Source organism: Lepidothrix coronata, unplaced genomic scaffold (assembly GCF_001604755.1).
Source record: "Lepidothrix coronata isolate B3197 unplaced genomic scaffold, Lepidothrix_coronata-1.0 Scaffold35, whole genome shotgun sequence".
Taxonomy (NCBI): Eukaryota; Metazoa; Chordata; class Aves; order Passeriformes; family Pipridae; genus Lepidothrix; species Lepidothrix coronata.
In genome coordinates, this window is record NW_016690215.1 from 6,162,220 (window position 1) to 6,187,450 (window position 25,231).

Here is a 25,231-nt window from a genome sequence, read left to right on the forward strand (position 1 = left end):
ATAATTAAATTTATTGACTTGTTTGTCATGTGCTAGAACTTCTTGAACTTAATTCCAGAAACTTCCTGTCCATGTAACTGGCTTATTTGTACTAACTTCCTTTGTTTATTACAGGGTATAGTTAATTCGTTGGAGGGTGGAGATGATTTAATTTTTCTTAGGTGATTTTCAGGAAAGTTGGCTCTTCCCTAATAGCTTGTTTATATTGGGGGTTTGGTTTTTTGTTTTGTTTTGGTTTTTTTTTTGGTTGGTTGGTTTTTGTTTGTTGGATTTTTTGTAACTGAATGGATAGCAGTACAGAGCCAATACAGGTGTTTCAAATGTTTAAATGAAGAAAAGATAAATGTCCACTTTTTTGAATGCTGTAGGGTCTTTAAGAAAACCAAATGTATCTCTTTTCTCAGGATGATTCATAATGCTTCAGTGTATTTATATCATTCTACCAGTCTGAAATATTGAACTTAACATAAGGATATTCTACCTCAAGAACTAGAATAATCTTATCCCTTACATTAGGAAGGGAGGGATGGATAGTTACCCTGTAGACATGTATTCTTGTGTGTTTTTATAGGGATGCTGATTAACTGTTATGCTTTATTTTTGCTTGCTCCAGTTCTCTCATCACTGTAAGTTAATGATCTATATTTAGTATCTGTAGGCATGGAATTAAACAATACAGGGTAATGATATGTGTGTGACATGGCAAACACGTTTGCAACTGTTAAAACTAAGTGAATCTACTGCTTTTTAAAAGTGTTTCTGTCTTTCTCAATCTTTGTTCAAGCTAATCAGTGTTGCGTTGGAACACAAGACATTCAATTTTTCTTTTTTTCTTAGCAGGTTTGATTTTTACCATTTTAATTGTTGTACTATGAAGAAAATTGTCATGCTATTAATCTGTTGGTGATACAGTAAGACTTAGTCACTTCTGTTTGATACGGAGTTAGAAGACAACCTTAAATTTGTAGTGTTGAAATCTTCAAATGTTAACCTAAACTGGGGTAAGAGGAGGTGTATGTGAGAATCCATGTATTCTAGGTAGCTTGATCTGTGAATTATCTTTTGTGACATGAGGCTGCAATTGTCATGTGGCCGGAGAAAACAGTGGCAGGACTCTGAAAAATGTTTGATCTCTTTTGGAGTCATTGTATGACAGAGCGTTAATAATCTGGCAACTTGGGATCCAGATGGCAAAGCTATTCCTGAGTGTCCCTGTGAGCCTGCTGTGATGGTGGCCTAAAGGGAGAGAACTTTTCTTGGAAAAAAAAAAAAATCTCTGTCCTCATTGTGTAAAGTCTTCTGGACTGAAACAAGAATATAGTAGATTTATTGCAAAGGTTTTTGTAAATAGCACCAAATTTCAAAGAAGGAAGCTAAATAAGTGCGTGGAGATTTCTTCTTTAAATATATGTACGTATGTAAACAAATAAAATATATTAGTGTAAAAAGTTTTAAACTAGAAGAACTGCTCTTCGAGCCTGGAGTAGTAGGGGTGGTAGAAATAGGGATTTATGATCAGCTGAGGATACTTGGATTTGCAGAAAACTTTATATGGATCAGTAACAGCCAGAATTGAGTATCTGATTATATCCTGAAACATTTAACCATTGTCTCACAATATTTGTGGACAATTTCATTTTTGTTAGTTTTGGTTTTCTATTCTAAGATCTTCTATGAATGCAAACTAAAAAGCCTGGTGTACTTCACAGGCTCCTGTAACACTAAGGAAAACAAGAAATCCTGTGCAGGGCCAGGAGTTGGATTCAATGATCCTTGTGGGTTCCTTCCAACTTGGCATATTCTGTGACTGTGAAATCCATGCTCAAACACTATAAGATAATATTTGGGTATTTTACTCTTTCAAACACATGCTGGGTTTACCATGGTAGAGACCATTACTTAATGATGAGGCCTCAGCCAACTTGTGTTGTCTTCTCTCTGAGAGAGCCGACCCCTGCAAGTGCTGCAAACTCCGTTTGCTGTGTCTGCAAGGTTCATAAATTTTTATTAGATTTTTTTGCTATGAATCAGGATGAGGGCTTTTTAGGAGGGCATTTGTTTGCGGTTTTTTCCTTTAAGGAATAGATAATGCTTTCCTATAGTTTTTGATGCTACATAGAAGTTTTCATAGAGTAGAGCCCTGAAGTACTTTAGCTGGAAAATATATTAGAGAAAGGGGAGGGGAATAACAAAGGTAAAGACATGAAAATTTACATAGACAGTACTGAAACAACCTTGCCAGAAGAATCTGTTGCATTAACTGAGAGTTAATATTCATTATAATAAATAAATAAATATCCTTGAAATTACTGCAAGAATAAGGTGTAGATTTGAATCAAAGCCCATATAAACTAAAAAGGGGATATGTTCTTCCATGTTTTCTCATATAGAAAAAATGAAATGTTAAAAATTGTAAGGTTTTGAAACATGTTTTGCGTAGATGAAGTCAACAAGGATATATTAAAGTTCACATGGAATCTGTTGCAGACATTATGGAGTGCCTTTTTGCCTGCACTGTACTGGCCTGACAGTCATTACAGCAATCCAAAACCAGTTATCTGTTACTCTTTCATGTATAATGAGATTTTTGGGAAATTTGATTGAAAAGATAATAGATACTCAAAAAATGGCATGTGTTTATGTATGGCATTTTTTTTCTTTCTGTGTTTGAATTCACTACTAGTCTGTGTGAAGACTGTTCTTTTTTAAAAAGTGCACTGCACACCTGTATGTATACTGAATGCTCCTTTCCATGTACAGTATGTTAATGATTTGAAAAATACAGTCAAACATTTTGTAACAGCAAAAATAAATGGTAAACTGCACAAAATTAATACCAGCAAAGCACCTCAACATAAAATACTGTGCTATTTTAAAGAAAAATAAAACCTGTAGTATTATTGTATGACTAATGTATAAAAATAAATACCATATGTCTTGCAAAATAACATCTGTTCTCTTGAAAAGAAACTTCGTCTATGCCTTTTGCTTACTGTACCTATTAATTGAGTTGACTGTAGTCCCTCAGTACAGTCAGTGTTCTGGCTACTGATGAAACTATTTTAGAGCATAATTCTTAGAAGTTGTTTTAAGTAGACCAAAATATTAGCTTAAAACAAATGCTTTTTTTTGTTGTTTTAATAGAACAACATGAAAATACTAAAACCAGATTATTTTTTTGGGTCTGTAGAAAGTGCAGACTTTTTAAAATCTTGTATGTGAGATTTCCAGTCCGCCATTTCTGTTGTGGCTAATTCAGATGGATTGAGCTGCAAGTTCTCTGGAAAACTTGCTAGCAACGGGGGAACACCTGAGAAAGCATCCACCATCTCAGTTGATCTTGTTTGATTATTCAGCTCATCTGGGCCCTAGCTTCTCTTTCTGGAACATATTTTTTGTGTACTGAACTGATTTACACAGGAGAAACCAAATAAGCTCAGGGCTTTTTAAAATGGTAATTTTGGGGACTGACAAGTACTTTTCCTTTCTGCATTTTGATTTGCAAGCTTGGAGGAGTTCCGGGTGACAACTGAGGTCTTACCTGAGTGCAAAAAAAGGAGCTAATTAGCCACCATGACACTAAAGAAAATAGATGAGAATTTCAGTTCACTGCAGAGAAGAAAAACTTGCTTTTCCTTTAGGGATTTTTCAAAACTAATTGTGTGCTGTTTGAGAAGCCGTTAAGAGGACGAGATGGAATGAAACTTGGAAGTACTTTCATAGACTTCGGTTTTGTTACCGTGTACATAGTATAGTGGGTTGGTTTGATATTGGGAGAGTGACAACATTTTAAAAAAAAGCAAACAGCAAAATACTAGGGTTTTGTAATGTAAGAGTATTCAGTACAGAAGCTTCCTTGAGACTGTTGAGTAGTTATCTGCTCTTCCTTGTGCTCTTAAATTTTTTAGTTTGGCTTGGGTTTTGGGTGAATTGTTTTCTTGTCCTTGCTGATTTGACTCTAAATGTCGTACAGGATTATTTTTTTTGCTTTGAATACTGCAGTCAAAGCACTTCTGTCGTCGTGTTATTCTAGCTTGTCTTGTTTGAAATGCTTCACAAACCTAATAAGGATTATAGACTTGAGTCCCGAGCTTGAATGCCTTTGTCCCATTTTGAACAAGATCAGAGCAGGCTCTGCTCAGCTGCTCCCTTCCAGCCACATTTATTCCGTGGTTCTAATCTAGTGCACCTCCTTTATGGCTCTGCTGCTTACTGCTGGAAACCAGCTTTTGTTTTTTCACAGGCTGGGTGTGGTTATAGGTATGTCATCCAGACATTCTCAAAGACAAATGCTTCTCTACATTTTCTCTCCTATTATTTTTTCTTACAACTATGTATACTATATAGTATATGTATATTTTTATAAATATATATGTGTGTATATAAAAATATAAACTATATATATACAAGAAGTGTTGCATTTCTGACTGCTAACACTTGGTTGATGTATCTGGAGCTTCTTGCATCTTTGCTTCTACTGTCTGACAGGTTATGTGGTGTCAAGAGTTTATTGTATGAAAGCTGATACTTACAGCTTCAGTTATGAGTGTTTAGAAGCTGGTTAGTAAATTGGCAAGTGCTTTCCAGTGAATTAAATTAAGTATTATAAAGGTGAGCATTTTTAATTAAGGTAGTACGTTTGATTGTAACTGGTTTACACATTGATGCCAAATACCCTGAGTGTTGAAAAGTATGCTGATCTAAGTTACGTGTTGAAAGAGAAGCTCAGTGTAGGTGTAGCTTTGCTGGAAGCCGAGCCTTTAGCAAATGTTGATTGCTTTCTTCCTTCCAGCTGTAGAAGCTCTTATCTGAATTTTCTACTCTTTTCAGATCAGGTGAGCTGTTGAGGCTCAGTACTGTGGTTAAAGGCATGAGCCAGGTACTTGTTTTACTCCTAATGGAGTCCTTGGGACATTAAGATTTCTCTGGTGTGGTCTCACTGCCAGATCTGGAAAGAATTTCCTGGTTTGCTGTGGGGGAAATGCACGTGGCTGTTTTACTGAAATGATGGGGTTTTATCTGTTGTGTAGGAATGGCATGAGATTAGACTGGACAGTATCTCTAAAGGTGCCGTAGAACTCTATTGCTGTTGTACTCCCACCACCCAAAACCTCTGTTTATATTTCACTTTCAGAGTAACTTTCTTGGGGAATATTAAGATTCCTCTGAGCTAGGTTTCTGAAGCTGGCTTTTGTTCCTGCAGCAAAACTGCGATAAGCAGGTTAGAGCCCTACTAGGGTGTGGGACTGAGACCCTGGGTGTCTAGTAAAGAAGGTGATGGAGAGGGCCAGAGCCTTGTGTTCTTATTTCCCATTGTCTTGGGTTCTATGAGAAAGTTGGTTGGTTGGTTAACTGAAGGCTTGTCAAGGTTTTGGCTTCATTTCCACGTGGAACTTAATAGACTTTAGAGCCTCTAGTGACACAGCAGTCCTTTGCTCTTCAGTTCTCAGTGGCCTCTTGCTGATTTATGTGCAGAATATGTAACGCTCTTTATGATGAAACTTTTTTGAGGATGAAAAATATTTATGACCTCAAAGACTGACTTAGATTATATCCAAAAGAAAAACTGAAGTAATTTTGTTTTGGGGTTTTTTTTGGTGTTTTGGTGGTGATTTTTTCTTCTGTAGTTGAAATTTTTTGAATAAGGAGAAGAGGTGTTTCACGGTCTACACTGTCATATACTTTGTTGGGAAGTGGATGCTGGTATCCTTATTGTACTGAGGATAGGGAATGCTGTAGTTCTGTAGTTCTGTGCCTGTGAATAAACTGGAACACAACACCAGTGGCTGATGCTTTGTATTGTGGTGGCTTTGGTTTGTAGACTTTTTCCAAGTAGTTTACACAATCTTAAAATAAAGCATAATATATTTACTATCATCTTTTCGGTACTAGACAGATTTGACTTCTCATAGTAGTAGACTTTTAAAAAAATGTTCTTGATTCCTTTAAATGTGGCATAAATGTTATTGGTGAAAATTTTGATTTTTAGTTTAGTGTAAATCTACCATCACAATACTTATTTTTAACTAATTAGGTTGGAATTGAAAATAAATCAGCTTTACATAGTAAAAGCATGTCTTCCTTGCCAAATTCAAGCTGGCACATTCAGTGTCCCAACAGTTTACATAAACTAAGTAGAATAAATTTAAATTGGGCAAAGAACTGATGCAAGGACACCAACTAAATTAGGTCTGGGTTTTTGTATGAATTACAGTTGCTTAGTGGCCACTTGACAATACCTCTGTTATAACTAAGTGTTTGTTATGCCTAAACTTTTAGTCTTTATAATTCTTGAACTCAAAATTTAGTGGTTTGCCACTTCAGTTGGATTCTTCAGATGGGGTTAAATACTCCTTCTCCTTTTTATTAAACATTCATTTCAGTGTGTTTGCTAAAGGAGTAGACACAAGTTTACAAACAGCTTTGAGGAGGGCTTGCCTGTGTGTGGTGTGTCTTGTTTTCTCATACAAAAAAATAGGATGCAAACTATTTTTGATGGCATGGTGTATTTAAAAAATAGGTGAAGATCTTTACTTCTGCTTTGGGAATCAAGTCTTGCATGATCTCATTAATTCAGGTTTTTGGGTGCAAATGTATTTGTCTTCCTAATAATGGCATTTGACAATACATTCTTTTATTATTAATAAAACTATATTTGAAAAAGTCCATCAACACTTCTTTCAGCGGGCTTAAAATAGTTGCTTTTTGTTTGCAGTATGAATATATGTGCATATTTCATTAACCTTTATCTTGCATGATGTGTTAATGTGTGCTGGGGAGACCTTCAAAATGCCTGAAGTTAACTATATTCTGTGTCCTATTTCTGGTGTTACCGAGCTCCTACTGCTGCTCACAGGCTGAAATAAAAGATCATTGCATTTTACTGCCACAGGAGCTAAGGGTACAAAATTATTTAAGTTCTCAGTTGGCCAAGTTCTCAGCTTGCCAAGAAACAAGTTTCTAATAGTTGGAAAACGTGCTGATGAATTCCTCCCCCCTTCCCCCAATTAATTGAACTTCAAGAGCTGGAATATATTTCTGAAGTGAATTGAGAGCTTATTACTGGAGCAGATTCAAGTACTGTAAGGAGAAGTTCTAAGGGAAGAAAAAAAAGGAAGGCTTGCTTTTACATAAGTAAAAGAAAAGGGCTGATACCTCCTCCTCACACCCCCAAACAAGATCAGAATGGTATTTGATTTTGCTTCTCTGTTTTTAATTGCAAATTAATAAAAATGGCAGTATAATTTGCATTCACATCTCATGGCAATAATGACAGACTATATATTTTGAGAAATTGACTCTTTTAGTGCTGGAGGAAGTAGACATTTTCCTTACAGTTGTCTTCATTAAAATGAATATTGTTCTCCAGTACCAAAGTGTGATCTGTGTATTTGTTTTACCCTTGTGTGGATGACATTCCTTTGGTAATTCATGAGCTGCTGTCTTTACAGGTTTGTAAACATGTAATTCCTTCAGTTCAAAGCATGGCTTTATTTTACAAGTATTTTCTATGTAGAGCTTTCAGAAAGCAGTGGTCTGAATGAATCTTCCAGGCCACAGGTGTATGAGAGATCTGGTTTCCTTAGTAATTTTTCTGCTCTGCAAAAGTGTCATTTATTACTGTAATGGCATAGCCTGTTATAGCAGATCTTCAACCATGGAGAAAGATATGCATCAGACCCTTTCTTCATTCTTGTGGAGTTCAACTTGTGAACTTAGACTAAAAATACAAAATAAATTACCTTTTTCTTGCTTGGGAACTTGGGATCCATTTAAAGTGCTAAAAAGAGAATAAGTTTTGATTTGAATGAAGCTTTTGGCTTATGGATGATTCATTTCTAGAAAGTAGAAAGAGTAGAAGAGGTAATCCAAATTATTCACAATCACTTTCAATGAAGACAAGAAAGATGGTCATTTAGCTGAACTTCTAAGAAATTAAATTTACTGGAAAGAGGACTTTGTCCCCTGTCATTAGAAGTAGTTGCATGCATATGTACATTTCTCTGTGTGTGTGTATATCTGTAGAGATAAGAAAAAAATAATTGACCTTGTGTGTCTGTGTAGCTACTTGTGGGTGTATTTGCGAGGGGGTTTGGCTGTTGGTTTGCATGAGAACCAGTTAGAAAACTTGCCAGTCACACTTCTAGGAACAAGTTGGCCAAATCCTCATTTTGTCGAGCTGAGTGAAGTGTAATCATGTTTTTAAAAAGTCCCAAAAGAATAAAAAACGCCACAAATATATACCCTGTCATAAGTATTATGTACTGTTCTAGGGAGGTGGGGAGTTAGAGGATTGTAAATGAGAGGACAAAGCAAATGGAAGAAAAACATATTTAGACTGGACCATTATTTGGACTAAAAGACCCATTGTAGAAAGAGATGTCATGTCATAACTTTTTCTTGTTAAATTTCTTGAAAAAGACAAAGCTATTGTATACCGCCCCCACCCCAATGACAGCAGTGACAGCCTTCAAAAGGCAATCTATAAACTAGCTGATAATTTTTACTCCCTTTTTTCCCCCCCCCCCTTGAATTAGCATTTTGGACTGTTTTATCCTCCTCCTAGTGAAGTTAACTGTTAGTTTTTTTGCAGATGAAGCAATTTAAATTTTGGAAATTTTATTAAATAAGAAAACTGTCATTATTCTTTTTTGTCTGTATTCTGGGTTTCTGAAACAATAACAAAGCATATCCATAGACTGACAATAACAATTTGATGTCCATTTTACATTACAGGCAACTAATTAGATTTATTCTTTTAAAACAATCAGAAAGCAGGCAGAGGATATAGTCTATTTTTTACCATTATTCAGTATTAACAATGGAGAAGAGAAGGTGGCTTCTAAAGTTGGGTACTTAATGCAAATTCATTCTCTTGCATAAGCTACAGAGCAGTAGAACATAACACTGTCATTAAAACTGACTCATAGCATTCAACAGAAGGTGTGTTTCAGGCTTTAAAAGTACTAAGAGAATTAATGCAGTCTAGTAAATATCTTGCAGTGGGAAAAATACTTGAGCTGAATTTTGTTGCAAAATGCTGTTGTGCAAATTATTTTGAAAAGGATTTTGCTTTTTAGAAATATCTGAGCATGCAAGCAGAGAAATGGAGTTATTCTAAACTGTAGAGTATTTTGATCGGTTGAAAAATGGATGCAGATAGACTGTGAAATGCATTTCACATCCATGTTTGAAATTCCAGCTCAGGATGGAGACTCTTACATTACTTGATTGTCTTTTAGCTCCCTTCACTGGGGCCAGAGGGAAGACTTCTATACATTAGAAAAATCTGTCTCCAGCAGTAGGTATTCAGTGCTGTAAATTGGTGTTTTGGTGGGTTTGCTTGGGTTAGGTTTTTTGACACAGTAGATGGGAATAGGAAATAGGTATCTAGTACCACAAAAGGCCTAAGTGTTAAACTTGCATTTCAATTGGTTTGGTATGCAGCCTCAGCAACAAAGAAAGTGGTATAATCCGAAGAAGATTACAAGAATTATTTCTGACTTTTTGTCTGAGTAAGTAGTAATAATACCTGGATTACAAAGGAAAGTGGAGATTATTCTTCCGATGTTAGAAAGGCACAGAGAGAATGTTAGTGGAAAGAAATATTATGATGTGTAATCTTGCCTGTTGGCTCCCTATCTGCTGGGCAGTGGCTTCTTTGGTTGCATGTGCTGGGTTGGGCATGGGGTCAGTGTGTTGCTGCCTTGGGGTTGCTGCTTGTGGTGGGTGAAGAAATGTCTTGATATTCTCCCATTCAGTTCTAGTTTCTTGATGACCAATATTTAGGCCTGTCAGGATACTGTTTATTTACTTACAAACAAGAGACAGCTGTTTAATCTCTGTGATTTAGAGTCTTTCACCTCAGAAACTCCCTAGCAGCCTTTGTCAGTATAACTGAGCTTTGGGTAGTCCTTTTTAATCCTCTGAGACATGGTACGCCCTATATTTTTGACAGCCCTTATTTTCTTAGTTGTTTTTACTTCCCTTTTGCAGGAAATAAATAGCAATGACTTTCTGGGAGTAGACTTTTGTGTTCATATCTCCCAAATTACTTCTATTTCCCTTAGTGTTAGAAGACTGTTTGTACAAGAAGTAACTAGATATATTAGAAACAGTAAAGTCAGTTATGCAAATACTGACTTCTGGATGAAAATCTGTATTTTTTTATAAGCTAATATAAATCTCAAATATCATAATAAACTCATTGCTCATGCCTGAAGTATCTTCTCCTCAGAATTTTGTTTTCTTCTTTTCTTTCATTTCAGAACTTCCCCATATGCCAGCCTTTCAGTGTCTTTTTCCGTGACTCTCTGGAGTAGCTTCTCTTCTCTTCCTCCCTCACCTACCCTTCTTGCCCTTTGCCAGGAGCGCTGCCTTCCTTCTTTTTTCCCTTCTCCCTTACCACCCTCCCTGCTCCATAATTAAACTCTGAGGATAGAGAAACTGGTGAAGGATGAAAATCAGGATTATGAGCTTTTTTTATTACCTTTCCTTTGGTAGGCCTGCCAACATTATTTACTGTTTAGATGCATCTTCCTTTTAAGACCTGTTTTTCAGGTCCTCTTTGGGCCACTTACATATCCAGACATGCTTTTGCTGCCATGGGAATCTCCCATGCAAGAAGCTGTCAGCATAGCAGAGAGAAGCTCTCTTTGACACTTGTAAAGCAGTCTCCTTGGGAGAAAGGCCATGTGTTTGTCATTTCCTATTTACATTTAAATATTTTTCCATTGATACATAAACTTCTAATCTGGATGATTCTTCCTTAGATTATAGTGACTAAATTGTAAATACTAGTCTTTTACCTCTTTCTTTTTTTTTTTTTTTAAGTATAGCTTATACTTTCAGTTGCAAACTCCTCTATTTAGAGTACAGAAAATTTTGTCAGAATAATAATGTTGACTAGGTCTGTGGCATTCTCTCATTGGGCCTTTATTTTAAATACTAATATTTTTGACAAAAATACTAGCTAAGCACAGTTCATTGATTATGCATATTTTACCAGTATATTTATGGTGGTGGATAAAAGTATAGAGCAAGTATAGACTCCATTTGTGTTAAGAAATTCAGTCTGATCATTCATAATTTTAATTATGAGGATAGTTTTCATGTTCCGTGAGATTTAAAATATCTTTTTTTTTCTTTTAACTACTAAATGGAAACCACTAGGCTTAAATCACAAGAGAAACTATTCTTTCATTTTATTTTTTAAAGTCATTACAGAAGCTGGCATTGAAACAGCATTATTATTAAAAAAATAAAATTATTACCACATCCTGTTTGCAGAGATGAATCAAATTGCCTCAAATGTTTTTGAAGTTTTTTCCTTAGTCATCTGGTGAGACTTTCATTTACCTCAAGACTCATATTTTACCACAGCAATACTGTTGATGCAAAGAACCAGTCCCTTAGAATGGTTTCAGACATTATATGTTTGTAAGTTATTTTATAACAGTGCCAGAGGCCTTTCACATGGCAAAAAAGTTTCCTTATCAAAGAGCTTAACATCTAATTAAAGAAAAGTCCTACAAATGCATCTAATATTTGAAATAAGCAGGAGGGGAGAAGTGAACATCATAATGATTATATGTCTCTGAAGTTCAGTTTCTGTGGTGGGTTGACCTTGGTGCCCACCAGGTGCCCACCAAATCTGCTCTGTCACTCACCTCCTCATAGAATCACAAAATGGCTTGGGTTGGAAGGGACCTCAGTGATCATCTTGTTCCATCCCTCTTGCCGTGAGCTGTGATACCAGCCCCTAGATCAGGAACCTGGCCTTTCCAGGGATGGGACGTCTGCATCTTCTCTGGGCAACCTGTTCCAGAGTCTCACCACTCTCACTCATAGTAAGGGACTTTTTCCTAATTTCCTATCTAAATCTCTCATCTTTTAGTTTAAAGCTGTTCCACCATGTCCTATCAGTATCTGCCCGTGTAAAAAGTCCCTCTCCCTCCTTTTGTAAGCCCCCATTCAGTACTGGAAGGCTGCAATGAAGTCTCCCCAGAGTTTTTTCAGTGATGAACAACCCCAGCTTTCTCAGCTTGTCTTCATAGTAGAGGTGCTCCAGCTCTCTGATCACCTTTGTGGCTTCCTCTGGACCCACTCTAACATCCTTCTTGTGCTGGGGACCCCAGACCTGGACACAGCGCTCCAGGTGAGGTCTCACATGGGCAGAGCAGAGGGGGACAATCCCCTCTCTTGACCTGCTGGCCACCCCTCTTTTGATGCAGCCCAGGATGCCATGGGCACACAATGTTGGCTCGTGTCCAGCTTTTCATGCACGAGAACCCCCAAGTCCTGCTCTGCAGGTCTGCTCTCAGTAACTTCTCACAGTCCTGTACTCATGTCTGAGTTTGCAAACCAGTGCAGCACCTTGCACTTGGACTTGTTGAACTTCAGGAGGTTCTCATGGGCCCACTTCTCGAGTTTGTCCAGGTCCCCCTGGATGACATCCTGTCCTTCTGTTGTGTCAACTGCACCACTCAGCTTTGCATCATCTGTAAACTTGCTGAGAGTGCCCTTGATCTGTCTATGTCACTGATAAAGGTATTAAAGAGCACCAGACCCAAGAGAGAGCCCTGAGGGACACCACTTGTCACCAACTTCCAACTGGGCATGGAGCCATTGAGCACAACTCTCTGGCTGCATCCAGCCAGCCAATTCCTTGTCCTTGTCCTCAGCTGGACAGGGGAGAGAAAGTGTAATGAAAGGCTCATGGGTTGAGATAAGGACGGGGAGAGATCACTGAGCAATTACTGTCATGGGCAAAACAGACTCAACTTGGAGAAAATTAATTTATTATCTATCAAATCATAATAGTATAATGAGGAATAAACCCAAATCTTAAAAAACACCACCTCCCTTCTCCTCTCTTTTTCCAGGGCTTGACTTCGCTACTGAAATCTCTACCTCCTTCTTTGCAGCAGTTCAGGGGGATGAGGGGTTGTGTTTAGTTCATCAGATGTCTCTGCAACTCCTTCCACCTCAGGGGCAGGACTCCTCACACTCTTCCCCTACTCTAGCATGGCATCCCTCCCATGGAAAACAGTCCTCCATGTACTTCTCCAACACGGGCTGCAGTTCTTCATGAACTGCTCCAGTGTGGGTCCTTTCCATGGGGTGCAATCCTCCAAGAACAGATTGCACCAGCATGGGTCCCACACAGGGTCAGAAGACCTACCAGTAAATGTGCCCTGGCATCGGCTTCTCCATGGGCCACAGGTCCTACCACGAACTTGTTCCAATGCAAACTTCCCACAGCACCACAGCCTCCTTTAGGCATCCATGTGCTCTGGCATGGGGTCCTCCAAGGGTTGCAGGTGGATCTCTGCACTCCCGTTGACCTCCATGGGCTGCAGGGGCACAGCTGCCTCACCATGGTCTTCATCAGGGTCTACAAGGGAATCTCAGCTCTGGCACCTGGAGCACCTCCTCCCTGTCCTGCACAGACCTCGGTGTCTGCAGGGCTGCTTCTCTCACGTATTCTCACTCCTCTTTCCAGCTGCAATTGCCCAGGGCTGCTTTTTTCCCGTTCTTAAATATGTAGCCCCCCTGCCCTCCCAAAACCTGTCCACACAAACCTAATACAGTTTCGTAGTAGTGGTTTTGGAGTCTTTTAAGTTTGAAAAATAAAATAACAGTCAGAATCTCCTCTGTTCTAATAGAGAATTAGAGATACTAAGTTTAGAAATGCCAAATAATTTTTTCACATTACCTTAAATTCATAATGTAAGGGGAAGAGTTTACAGTGGGAAGTATTCTATGAATTTCAGTGGATTTATCAAACGGTCTCTTTAAAGGGAGTAAATCTCTCAAGTGCTCCAAGCCTAGTTTCAGGGGTCACATTCAGCCTTTCTGTGATCTTCCTCAATCCTTGGATTGTTTGTATGGGATGGCAGACTGTCAGCCTTTTATAATTATATTAGTAGTTTCGCAGTTTCCTTTCATTTTTACTGAAGATGGTTCTTTGACCTGTTTCTTTATATCAGAACTGTCCCCTGCCTTCTTTCATACTAATACTTCTGTGTATCTTCCAACCTGAAGTTCACTCGCAATTTTGAATATTGAAGCTCAAGGGTGGCTCACTTTTTGGTTGTTTTTTTTTTTTCTGAGAAAGAGGTTCTGCTTTAGCTAATACTCTAGTTGTTTTAAATCCACAGCCACTAGATTTTAGAAATTTAAAGCTGCCAAGCCCTGAACTATCCTGATTGTAGTAGGATTTTTCCAGCTGTGTGAGCTGGAAGCGTGTCTTTTAATCATTAAAGAGATTTTTGAGTACAAATATTCAAAAGCAGTTAAAAAACACAACAATCTGTTTTTCCCACGACCACCCAGTTTCATTTTAATTTCAGTAGAACTTAAATTTTATGTTTAGGTAGAACAGTTGGTTCATGAATGAATATGAATAAATACTGCTCCCAGCGTGTTTTTTCTTGTAAACGATGAACTCTTCATTCATCAGTGTCCATTCATAGATACAGTTACCAGTGGTGGAGATAAGCATATAATCTTGTGCAGAAGGTAATATTCTGGTTTTCATTGCTTTTGCCTGATTGCATTTTTAAGTGTATATTTTTGCTGCTTTTGGATGAAATCACTAAATTAAATTTGTGCTTTTGTTTCTGCATTTTTTTCTCTACTGGGAAGTTGTTTACATTTGCAAGTTGAGTTGGTCACCTTAATACATCTCCCAAATACATTTGCAGTAGTTCATTAGCAGACTGAAGTTCCCCTACCTGAAGGTGTTCTAGGTGGCTCAGCACAAGGGTATTTGTCATAGCAGCACAAGTCAATGCTCTGTTGCTCTGCTTTCTCTGCAGTGGATTTGCACTGAACACAAAATTTATTTCAGAGTTTTCAGAGTAATGTTCAGAGTCCTCCCTCAAATTGTCCTCGGTACCTGATACACTGCTGCTTCTGCTTCTGTGGCACACTGGATTCCAGCACACTCAAAGCTTTCATCCTGTGCCTCAAGGAAGATTTTATTAATAAGTTGTTATAACAGTTAACAATTAACAAATAATGTTAATTGAGAGGGGTTGTTGGGGTTTTTTATTTTTCTCTTCTTTATCTGGAATGTGAATCTTTTCAGCTTATTGTAATGGTCATAAACTCTTAATGCAGTCTGAGCCACTTTGAAGATTAGTCTTCTTGACTTGGATTTCACTTAATTGATTTATTCACCTATGTAAGTTTAACAGGTTTTTTTCAACTGGAAAGCATAGCAAAATTCACCTTGAATTTAAAAATCCTTAGTGTTCAGTCACTCTGATAATAGACATCATAAAAAACCCCCAACTATCAAGTGTACAATAAGCACTTTCATATAATTCTAGTATTAATCATACCTGGTTAAATTGGGAATCAGACTGTTAGTCATTGAGTGGCTTATTTTTGTCCTTTATTGAAAACTTTTGATGGCATTTTTGTCCAGGTTAAATTTGTAAAAGATGGATCAGTATTATTTAAATAAAATGTTTCTGATTATTTGCCTGGGAAACACATCAAGAAGAAATTATAAACATTTTTATCATGTAACTGGAATATCGTTCTGTTCATTTGCATGTATTGTATTTTCTTATTAATTTAGTACTAAATTTTGGGGGGGATCCCCTTTCAGATTTCTGTTTGTTCCATAAATTTGGTATGCCCTTTTAAAGGAAAAGGGGATTTCTTGGGGTTTTTCTTCTTTTGACGTCAGATGGTGAGCCAGTAATCTGTATTTAATGATATACTTGCAGATTACAAGAAGAGTAGTCATTGCAGTTGTTTTGATCTGCATTAGAATGCCCACAGAATTTAGTTTCAGCATTCATTTGCTATTTATAAATACTTTTTATTCAACTATACTTTTCTGTACTCTTATGAGAAAAATCCATCTCAGCCAAAGCCAGTGCAGAGAGGAACATTTGACTTTTAGAATTTGGATGGGAGTTATTTCTAGAACAATGAAGACAAAACTGGGTTGAAAGGAGGGGGAAACTTCGTCAGATTATAAGAATTTCAATCACCAGTATGCTTTGTGCGTGCACGTATGAAAGATCACGGTGGCCGATCCAGTTAGGAATGCATGAGAGGACTTTTTCTGAAGTGGCCAGGTCTTCTGCATCTGTTGTTTTGTTTGCTGCCAGCATGGCAATGTAGCATTGCAGTGCTCTGCCATTGTGGAGAGGAACCTCACGGTGCCAGCAGACTGCCAGGGACTGGGGAGAGTGATGGAAGAGCTCGAGAGGCCCATTCTTTTCACAGATACCCTGCTGAACTCAAACTTCAGAGCAGACCTTCAGCTGACTGGCTGCTTCTAATGTGTTCCCTCAAAGAGAATATACTGTACTTTTCTTGGACAGGAAGATCCTCTGCCCTCTGCTCAAGATTTTGAATATGCCTTTTTTTTCGGTAAGGGAGGAAACTTTTATGCTCAACACCCTTCCCCTCTCCCCCCCCCCCCGCCCCCAAGTGTGACTCTTCAAACACAAATGTTGGAATTGAGCCACAAAGTGAGTCCTGATGTGTGATTTTAAATAGCACCTTTTTTGGGGGACTTAGAAAGATTGAAAAAGCTATGTCTCTAATATTATTTTGTAGTATTATATTGAGAATTTAAAGTCCCTGGCAGATTGTCAAAGATAATATGGGACTAAATAGTAAACAGCATGATAAATGAATATAGGATATTACTGGAGACTGGTGTTCTGAGAAGGGAGAAGGAAAGATTAAAATCAAGAAGCAAGTTCTAAGGAGACCACTACAAATACTGTGTCAGATAAAGAATTATTAGCTTCTTCCACAGTAAGCTATTCTGTTATGAAATAAGACTTTCTTTTATCTAAAGAAAAAATCTTTTTTCCTTACCCCTCTTTGCCTAAGAGTGTGTCAATTAAACCAAAGTGTGATTTTACTTCAACTACAGATGTTGGGCACTTGTGTTTGATAGAAGTGAAAGCGTGTCAGGCTCCTTGTGCCAGAAGAAACTGCACAAGGCTTTGGATTTCGCAGGTTGCTGTTGGGAGTGTTCTCCTCTGAACACTGATATTTTTTCTTTAGAGCTGCCACAGGTACAGTGGAGCCCGCCCAGCGTGCGCAAAGACCAGCCTGAACTGCGTAAGAAGCTGTCACACCCACGATAGACTTACTTGTTAAGGTTCTTATTGGAAAGCAAGACTAAAATGGAAGCAAAATTGTCTTTCCTGTCCTTCTGTTATGACTCATGGGAGCTGCTTTTGTGCTCAACGCTTTCATAATCAGACTGCTTATTTGTCAGTATGGTCTTAGAAGCATCCTGCTAAGCACCCAACCCACTCTTTTTGAGTTGGCCACAGCTGTTAGGGAAGATCATGAATCCTGGGTTTTGACTTCAAGAAGTGAATTTATTTCACATCTCCAGGATGAGCTGAATTTATTTTTGAAGCTGTAGTTGAATACAAAAAGAAGAGCGCTCATTGAACAAGATAAACCAAACCAAATCAGTACTGCTGCCCTGGCCTTCAAGTTCAGTTTTCCTTTAGGAATTTAACTAAACAGGGATCTTTAATGGTTGGAAACTGATTCATCCCTTTTTCTGGTTGTGTGCTTGCTGCAGGATTGAAACTTTGTTCAGATTCTTCCCCCATGGACCCCTGGCCCTGCTGCCGTGGAGACCTGCTGCCTTTTAGGCCAGTTGTGTGACAGTGACTTCCCTTGATGTATAACTTATTCAGATGCATTTGCAGGTTTCAGTGTATCAATAGCTATTAAAAAAAAAACAACCAAGTCCTCCAAAAACCAACAATGGTGAAGACAGGTTCCAGTGATGACGTATTAGCAATGTCAATAAAAGCTTTCTGGAGCTGAATTTTAAAACCTGTGAGCTTTTGCAAGCAACCTTGGTGTTTTGCTTTTACATAATTTGTTCAAGTTTGGCAGTTTCCTAAATTTTGTATTTATTTTCATCAGCTGTTCTTTTCATTCCTAATTTTTTTTATGAGCAGAGGAGGATAGATTGAAGCTTAAAGTATGAAAAATGGCTTGCTATAATTGCAAGTTCTTGTTGCTTTTTATCTCTTCATTTTTTTCTTTTTTTCAACTTCCACTCTGTGAATTTCTTCATATTATGAAATCTTGATTCCTCCAGAATCTTGCCCCATTAAAAGGTCTACTGTCCCTCCATAAAATGGAAAAATGAAGTGGTAGCTTTTTTCCAAGTTGAGGAGTGAAACTGGGAAAACTTTACTAGCAGTATGATCGTATTATTTTTCTGTCCATTCTTAAAGTCAGAATGTTACTGCTAACATACTCCTTACAACTTTTCATATGCTGAATTTGTTTTTCCCAATCACTAATTCCTTGTAATAATCCTGGCACATTCCGATGGATTGGTAAACCTAGAAAAATTTTTGCCAGCTATTTTCTTTACCCTGTCACTTGTATATTCTGCTATAACACTGAAACAGGTGCTTGTAGCTCTAACTCGGGTTTTCCTGGGAAATCTCCATAAATAGAACTAAATATATACAGGGGAAGAGAAGAAAAGGTGCTGAGTGATGCATCGAGGCTATCAGAGGTGGTTAATGCTGCCTTTCATATGTGTACCTTGTAGACAGAAGACGTGCCAAGGTGTGGATTTTGGAGATAGCCATCAAAGACAAGTACTTATAAGGTGTAAGTTCTTCACATTTGTTTTCGAACCAGCTGTTTTGTTAGTGAACAGAGGAAAACATAACAAGCCTCTAGAAATTTTTAGTTATATCCTCTCAGTGAGTAAACAATAAATAAATAAATAAATACAAAGATTAAGTTTACTTCTTGGTTTAGGGGAGCAAGAGGGGTGTATTGTCTGCTGGCAAGAAGCTTGTTTAAAAACCCATGGATGACTTTGAAGTCAATTAGAAGTTTGTAACTGACTTCAGCAGGGTGCAAATTGCACTCTCTCTGTCTTGATAAATTAAATGAACTGTATACTTGATGTGCAAGATGCTGATAGACAAATCTAACTGTATTTCTAGAACGGTTATATTTCTCCAGATTTTGTGAAGACAAAGGTCTACCTCAAGTGTTTTATAACTCTCACTAAATGTCTCTGCTAAAATCTAACACTATGAAAGGTGCTTCCCCTCTCCACACAGCTATTGATAATTATGAAATAATTAACAGCATTTTTACTTAGGATTGAGGCTTTGGACTGAGTGGTTAAGTTTGGTGCTTTTGGGGGATGTGCTAGAATTCTTAATGGTCATGAAGGGAAAAGGAATTGAGAAAGAGCTAGGGTTTTTCCCCATTGCTTTAATTTAAATGCAAATGATCAGCTACCATAATGCTGTATTATTCTGTATGCTCATTCCAAAAATGTTTGTACATTTTCTGGTTTTTACATATAAGCCTTACGTGCTATCACAAAACAGCTACATTTGTTTAAAAATCTCACACTGTAACACTTCTGGATTAAGTAAAACTAATTTGTTTTTATTCATTTCATGACATTTTATTTGACTCTGCATTTTATAGAACATCCTGGTAACGTTGAGACCATCTCAGTGATCTGTTGGTTTAATTTGTAAGTTGATGTGCTGTGAATCTGGCTGCCTTAGAAAGGGATATTAGGAGAATGAGTGCTATTTCCCTACTGAGAACCTTTGAGAGGTAAATGATGGCCTTATTTCCTCTTCTGCAAGGGTTATCCTTCCAACCAGCAGGCAACTTATGAAAACAGACCAGTGTGGCACTCAGTGCAAAAAATGAAATTGTGGTTGCTATTAATAAGATTTTCCTTGCTGATTTCAGTGTTCAGTTTGAAAGAATCCAACCTGTCTTTACTAAGTTACAGAATAATGTAATTCTTGCTATGGATAACTTTCTCAAAATTACTTTTTTGTTTAAAAATTCCTGATTTTTTTTCTTTATTTTTGTATTACAGTTACACACACTGCCATTCATAAGACTCTGTGTCATTCATGGAGTTTTGAGCTCATGTTACCAGATTCCCTGCAAAAATCAGTGATTCTAAAAACCATCTTAAAAAGGCTTTCAAAAAGCAGAAAAATCCCAGGAAGTTCTGTGGGTGCTGTCATTGAACATATATTTTTAGCAGTTTGGTTTTAGTCTTTCAGGAGCTTTTGATGGCAAAGATCTCAAACAAGCAAATAAATTCTGTCTAGGGATTAGATGGGTCTGGCGATTCTGAGTTCACTAATGTTTGAATTATGGCCCTGCTTGAGGCAAAAGAGCTAGGGCAAAAAGTGTTTAGGTATGAATCCATACTACTGCTGCATTCCACTTGTCATCTTTCATTAGCTTTCCTTTTCATTGCAAGATGAAGTTCTCATAAAGTGCTCTCAGCAGAATTGGGCACAAAGATGACTGGAGCTAGTGCAGAAGAGATGGGTCACTCAAGAGCATTTTCCTTTTGGGACCCCCCTGTACGTGCATCTGTATTACCTGTGCTGTCAGTCATGGTGCACTTTGGGGAGAATTAGAGGAACCAGTTCACGTGTCTCTTTGGAAGTGTATCCCTTCCAAAGTGGTGAGTGAACATCAATAAATGAGTTGACAGGCCTTTACCTTTAAGGAATTACATGTGAATGCTGCTGTAAGTGCCACGCATCCAGGAGCAGCAGTGTAACAAGGGGATCAGCTTTCTGTGGCTCTTACTTCTAGTGAAGTGAGAAGGGAAGACTACACGATCAGTGGGGAGAGGAAGATGTATAGAACTGAATTTCATAGACTCATAGAATGTTAAGGGTTGGAAGGGACGTTAAAGATCATCTAATCCCAACCTCCCTTGCCATGGGCAGGGGAGACCTACTGGTAGACCAAGTTGCTTAAAGCCCCATCCAGCCTGGCCTTCAACACTGCCAGGGTTGGGGCACCCACAACCTCCCTGGTTGGGGAGTTCAGAAAGGAAGGTTAGCTGCTTGCAAGTGTAACCTTTATTCTCAATAAAAAGCTAGGATTCATATTGAGTTCACTTGCAGAACTCCTAAAAATAAATAAAACAAAAAATAGTGGATCACAAGCCTGTAGGCCTGTATAGCTTTAAGTAGTTTATGAGAAATTTAGAAATTATGAATAAGGGACAGGGCAAACTGCATCTAAATTTCTTCTTTTGTTTTTGATACATTTATCTCATAAGTTGCTTCACTGTTTCATCATAGATCCAAGAAGTATTGTGTACACTGTAATGCAGAAAGACAATGTACAGTAATAACATTAGCAGATAAGTAATGAATGTTATCACAAACTAAATTCCGGAAGGACTTGTCAACGAATAATGTTGGAAACTGAAGCAGCAGATTTGCTGATGTTACTGCATAGTGCTAATAGAAAACAGAGTGTACGTTCTCTGACTGTTACTTTCTTTCTGGCAAGTAATTTTGCTGTTCTAAACCTGGCTGACCAGTTTTCTTGCGTCTTGCTTACATTGTGGCATTAATGGTTGTTTCAAGGTCTCTGTGGCAGTATTTCTGTCACTCAGCTGAAGCAAGGGGACAGTCAGCTGTGCCTTGTGCCTGGCACCAGCCTGTTTCAGTCAAAAGCTGAAGCAGCTCAGTGAAGACTCTGTTCTCATGTTGTTGGGTACAACTGAGCAGATGCTCCTGCTTTTCCAGGGCCTCATTTTTTTTTAGTTCATTAAGCAGAAAGTCTGGACAAACAGCACAAAGGATTTTGTGAGAAGGAGATGCCAAATAAGAGGAGAGTATATGGAAGGGAAAGGAAAGAGTATTTCATACAATTCACAAGTGAAGAAAAAATTGATTAATTAAAACAGTAAAGTAAACCACTGAAATAACCCATTAAGAAGTGGGCAACTTTTTAAAAACAAAAGCAAACCAAAAAACCCTAACCAACCCTTCAATTTAGAAGTCACTGCTTTATTCTGAAAATACTGTGGTTAATTCACTCTGAAGTTGCTTCTAAAATAACAAACCCCCTCATATTTTCTGCCTGTGTCTTGCTGAAGCAAGTGTCATTGAAATTTCCCTCCACCCTTGAGTTGTCCTTTGTTATGTGTGACTTAGTCAACCCAGGACTTTAGGCCAGCACCTGTGGCTTATAGTGAAATCCCATTTGTGTGAGCTGAACCCAGTATTATTGGGTCACACTCACCCATTACACATAAGTTAATTAAATGTATTAATTTCTATGATGCCATCTTGTTCTTCATGAGTAGTTCTGTTCTTGGATCACTGAGTTGTGAAAATTATACATTTCCAAGTCATGGTGAAGTTATTTTAGGGGGGTTTCCCCCTGTTTTTGAATTTGAGATATATTCCTTTAATATTAGGGAAACAAATACAGCCTTCTACAGAATTAGCAAAACCAAACTTTGGTTTGTTTTTTTGGGTTTTTTGTCGGACTTCTATGATAGAAGTGATGAGTCTGAAACGGGCCAAAAACTTTGTTCTTTTCCCTGTGCGTAGTTGCCTGATCTGAAAAATTACTTCAACGATTGGGAAACATGGGAAAAACCTTTTGAAAACATTTTTTGTTTGTTTGTCACATTTCCATTAAATAAGCTGATGGTAGAAATAATTTTTAAATCTACTTGTTAGTCTAACAAATAATATCCTTTTTTTTTTTTAAACAATCACAGAAAATAGTAGTAGAATAATATTTTCTTCTGTATAGTGCTCTTTCTATCTTATCCTTTTTATCAGTACAGTGGACAAATAAGAAATTATCTAAACAAAATCTGGTTTTATCCCTACCTGTCAACATACACTATAAGTAATTATAAGTGTATTTTTGCTCACCAAGGTAGTTCCTGTCAACATTTTTGTTTGCTTCTGTTCTGTAGAAAATCACTTTATGCAAATTAGTTATTACTGTAATAGACATCCTGCATATGGGATTACAAGTCCAGCTGTTGTGTCAGCTGTATGTTCTCAGTAGGTTCTGTCCATTATACATGCTGGTAAGCTCTCCTGGTCATAAAATGTAGAAGTAAATTAATTGTCTGTTACAACTGTTGGACTATATTGGTGTGATGTCTGTATACCACTGCTTTCTCTTACGGAAATGAAGTACTAACTACATGATTTTTCTCTTTTTTTCCCCAGAAAGCTACTGACTGCCTAGAAATTAAGAAAGAGTGTGAGAACTCTGGTTGATCAAGGTGGAATTTTTTTCCAAGAGCCTTTTCACAATTGCCTTTTGCAAAGTCTTCAGCCGCTCCCCTTTGTGCCATGTTTTGTGGCTCTCACCGTAAGAGGAATTTGTCTTGATGAAGATTCCTAACATTGGTAATGTGATGAATAAATTTGAGATCCTTGGGGTTGTAGGTGAAGGTAAGTAATACCTTAATAAAAAATTAATTAGAATTTTGTATAGATTTGACTTAGTCCTCTTTATGTTATCAATTGCAAAATATTGCTTGTATGCAGATAATAAAAACATCAGTTTATTCTCTATGGCTTCTTTTGATTTTCTTCTCAGATGGATTGGAAGGTGAAAGGAATGGAAGAGAAATGGGACGGTTTTGCAGTTTTTGGAGTAGTTTTTTTTTTCCTTAAAAGTTTAGTATATTAATTTCTCATTAATGGTACTAGGGAGATGAAAGTTATCAAACTTATCTGCAAGTATATATTTTTTAAAATAATTTCAGTGTTTTAAAATCCATTGACTTTCAAGCAATTTTTATAAAATTTTTACAGTACACAGAGGTTTAGTACCCATATATACAAGTTCTGGATAACAGTGCTGGGAACAATATTATTTCTATATGCAGGAGGTGACTGAACACTGTTTTATCTTGCCAATTTTAATTTTTTTCTGCTTTAAGATGGTTTATATCTTGTCTTCTTTGTTTCAGGAGCCTATGGCGTTGTACTTAAATGCAGACACAAGGTAAGTAAATTGCTTTGAGATCAGAGATAAATGTTGGTGTTTGGGTGAAACAGTGACTTTTGATGAGAAGTGAGTTGTTACTATGTATGAGATGTGGCATCTGGGGTGGGCTTTTTCTTGCAGTTAGTTACTCAGCTTTTTAATTGCAAGTGCCAGAGGAAATGGCTGTATCTAGTACCAAACTTCAATTTTTTGGTGTTTAATATTTGTCTGAAATATTAATAATGTTTCATTAATCTCAACTAAGAGAGTTTTTTTAGAAAAGGGCAAAAAAAAAGTTGATTTGGAACACAATTTATGCTTAAACAGTCTCAATTAGAATGCCAAATTACTTGCCAAATACTGCTGGATAAACACTTACCTCTCTTGGAAGGGGCAGGGGAGAGGAAGTGGGATCCCTGTGGAATTTCTACAGCTGTAGGACAATCAAACAGGAAAGCAGTCACTTTTTTGGTTATTAAATTTAATTTGGAAGAGGAAGAAGTTAAAAAGGAAAGAAAAAATGCTGTTTGAGACAAAAATGAAGTCTGGCAACCTGTCTACATTATTTTAACTACTCTGTAAGTTGGATGTATCTGAACTTGCTACTCATCAACAGGGAACTGACACAAACTACTTTTGCTGTCTTTGCAGCAGCAGTGTGGTCATATAACAAAGTAATTTCTCTGAAGCAGAACTTTTCAGAATCATAGAATTAGTCATTTGTAGTGATGTAAGAATATATAAACGTTTCTTTATGTGGTTCATACCTTTTTCTAGAAAAAGTTAGCACTGTGCAGAGGGCTTGTGTTCCTGTGGTGGCTTTTAGCACATAGGCAGAAGGGCTTTTACACACAATGTGCGGTTATATCTGGAGTGTCTTAGACTGTTATACTGACTGAAAATTAAAAAAAGGAAAAAAATACTAGAATGTGGAAAGGTCCTATCTCAAGCTGAAGCCTTGTTGTGCTTGGCAGTCCATAACAGTCAATAGAATGACTTTGCTAAGTTGAATGTTTTTAGATTGTTATGGTATAATAGTTCAGGGTGAGTAGTTTGAGAGCATTTGGGTAGTGACAATTGGGTTTATCCTAGGAGGCTCTATTTTTTATGGAAGGTAACCTCACTGAGACTCAAGAAGTTTCTAGGATTTCCTGCATTGCTGAGTGAAATTTAAGCTTTACAAAAACCGTTCAGTACTCTGAGAGTAGTATAATGGCAGGGTAATCTGTTTTCCAGTTTCCTATGAGAATACCTTCCAGGGTACCAGATGACTAGAAAGGAAGACTTTCCTTTAGCAGAGGGAAGTACTTCCTACAGCCTGTGTAAGGATGCTGACTTGCTCGTGAGGATCTAAATTTTTAGGTAGTTGCACCATTTTTTCTGTAGCTTCATCTTAATCGAAATAACTGTATTGAAGATGTAAAACAAA

General features: G+C 37.5%; 1 protein-coding gene across 2 annotated transcripts in view; it reads left to right on the forward strand.

Moving 5' to 3' along the window:
* CDKL5 (cyclin dependent kinase like 5) overlaps positions 1 to 25,231 on the forward strand; it is a 131,861-nt gene that overhangs the window by 25,755 nt on the left and 80,875 nt on the right. For both annotated transcript variants that reach the window (XM_017812288.1, XM_017812289.1), the window contains exons 2-3: positions 23,034 to 23,261; positions 23,786 to 23,820. In XM_017812288.1, the coding sequence (XP_017667777.1) occupies positions 23,198 to 23,261; positions 23,786 to 23,820 (99 nt within the window). In that variant the 5' untranslated portion in view covers positions 23,034 to 23,197. The remainder of the gene's footprint in view (positions 1 to 23,033; positions 23,262 to 23,785; positions 23,821 to 25,231) is intronic.